General features: G+C 39.2%; 1 protein-coding gene across 1 annotated transcript in view; it reads left to right on the top strand.

Annotated features, from left to right (window-relative positions):
- The window catches only part of ZNF143 (zinc finger protein 143), a 62992-nt gene that overhangs the window by 56482 nt on the left and 4626 nt on the right, over nt 1-1884 (top strand). Inside the window, exons 13-14 of the mRNA XM_012654182.1 lie at nt 459-510; nt 968-1160. Of these exons, the coding sequence (XP_012509636.1) occupies nt 459-510; nt 968-1160 (245 nt within the window). The remainder of the gene's footprint in view (nt 1-458; nt 511-967; nt 1161-1884) is intronic.

Here is a 1884-nt window from a genome sequence, read left to right as displayed (position 1 = left end):
AAATATAAATGTAACCCAATGTGGCTCCCTTTTGAGAATCCCCTCCAGTTTCTTCCTGCTTTTTTTCATTGCTCCTCAGTGCCTTCCAATAGTTGCTTTTTCATAGTTTTGTCAAGAGTTTATAATTGTTACCTGCAGGAGAGTTAGTCCAATGTCAGTTACTCAGTCATTGTTGGACTGAAATCCGTTTTTCTTACTGTAATAGATTATGGAACATTACTGGGATTGATCCAAGCTAAATATCTATAAGCTTAAAATCTCAAATGTTTAGTGGGTTAATGGCCAAGTAAAATAGCAGTTTTGGTTTTTGATCTGTTCTTCCTCTGAGTTTGGCTGAGTAAAATTTGAGGATATCATCTAAAAGAAGTAGTTGTTGCCATTTTCTATGTTATCTACATTTTAAAAAGCTGTATTTGTGGTATAAAAGCCACAAAAGCACTTTTAATCCCTCTGGCTAGATGCTTCAGGAGGAATATGGAAAGAGTCCATGGAATATAAAATGGGAAATGAGTATTAGACAAGATGTTGCAGTTTGTCAGTAATGCCCCTGGTCATTTCAGTTTTCCTACTTAAATGGAAACCTAATTTTAAATATAACAGGAAAAAATAGTGTATTTTCTACCACTGATCCAAACTCAGGAATAGACATTTAAGATGCAAATTAGTCCACATTTATAACTTCTCAAGCAGCCAGTTAGGGGTCATGGAACCTAGGGACAGCCACATCTCCCTGGCATGGCAGATCCGCTTCTCCAGTGTGCTCTGCTCTGTTTTGCCATGGGCTCAGTTCATAACTTTAGATAATGAGATTATGAGACCCTTCTCTCCGAACTTCCCTAAATAAAAAAGAAAAGTTCAGAATAGACAATATATAAGGTCTCTTTCTGTGTTAGGCTTCAACAAGTCTATGGGAATTATTGAAGACATTCCATTGATTTAAGTGGACTTTAACCTATTTAAATCACAGGTTTAATTCTTCGTGTGTGGGGGTTTTTTGTTTTGTTTTATTTAAGGTTGCAATTGTGGCTCAAGATTTAGCAGCGTTCCATACTGCCTCATCTGAAATGGGGCACCAGCAGCATAGCCATCACTTAGTAACCACAGAAACCAGACCTCTGACCTTAGTGGCCACATCCAATGGCACCCAGATTGCAGTTCAGGTGAGTACAAGAGCAGGCTGTCCTCAGTTGACAGCAGCGCTACTCATAGCTCTCAACCTCGTACACTGTGCTTGATATATAACCTTTACAGGAGGCAGGCTGCAAAATAATCTGTGTCATCTAAGCTACCTTAAGGAAATTGCTGTGTTTTAGGTGACCTCAGAGAGACCAACACTTTGTTCTCTACTATATTTGCATATTCTAGGAGAATTTATAGCAAGAAAAATAACTTCAGGTGTATATCTCCATGTGTATCCAGCCAGCCGTCTTTACTCTCAAAATAAAAGTCTAGGCAGGATTCTATAAAGCACTTAAGAGCTACTCCATGGAAAGAAACCTTAGTGGAAACTCAGACCCTAAATTAGTCCTCTGAGAATCCCTGCACAGCCCCGTTTTAAAGTGAGGAATGTCAAGAAGTCATTCTCTGGGAAGTGTCACTGGATTCAAGCAGAGAATCTAGAATCCTAGGTGCTAGGTACAGATTACCTCTCCTTAGGGGGAGTTCTTTTTCCATGTATTTACTTGATAAAGGGTTAGAACATACTCAGGAAAATGTCAGCTGTTCATTTTATTTTGTTTATGAGTATAGAAGCTAAAGGCTCAGGATGCTCTCTCTCTCTCCATTGGCTGAGGTCAGCATCTTTTGTCCCCTGCATGTATGAAGAGTTTATCAAAATCCTAAATAAAAATCCTAGCACTCTGGGAGGCAGAGGCAGGAGGATTG

This window comes from Propithecus coquereli, unplaced genomic scaffold, assembly GCF_000956105.1.
Source record: "Propithecus coquereli isolate 6110/MARCELLA unplaced genomic scaffold, Pcoq_1.0 Scaffold44, whole genome shotgun sequence".
NCBI lineage: Eukaryota > Metazoa > Chordata > Mammalia > Primates > Indriidae > Propithecus > Propithecus coquereli.
The sequence above is the reverse complement of the archived record's forward strand: the minus strand, read 5'-3'. Positions and strand labels throughout refer to the sequence as shown.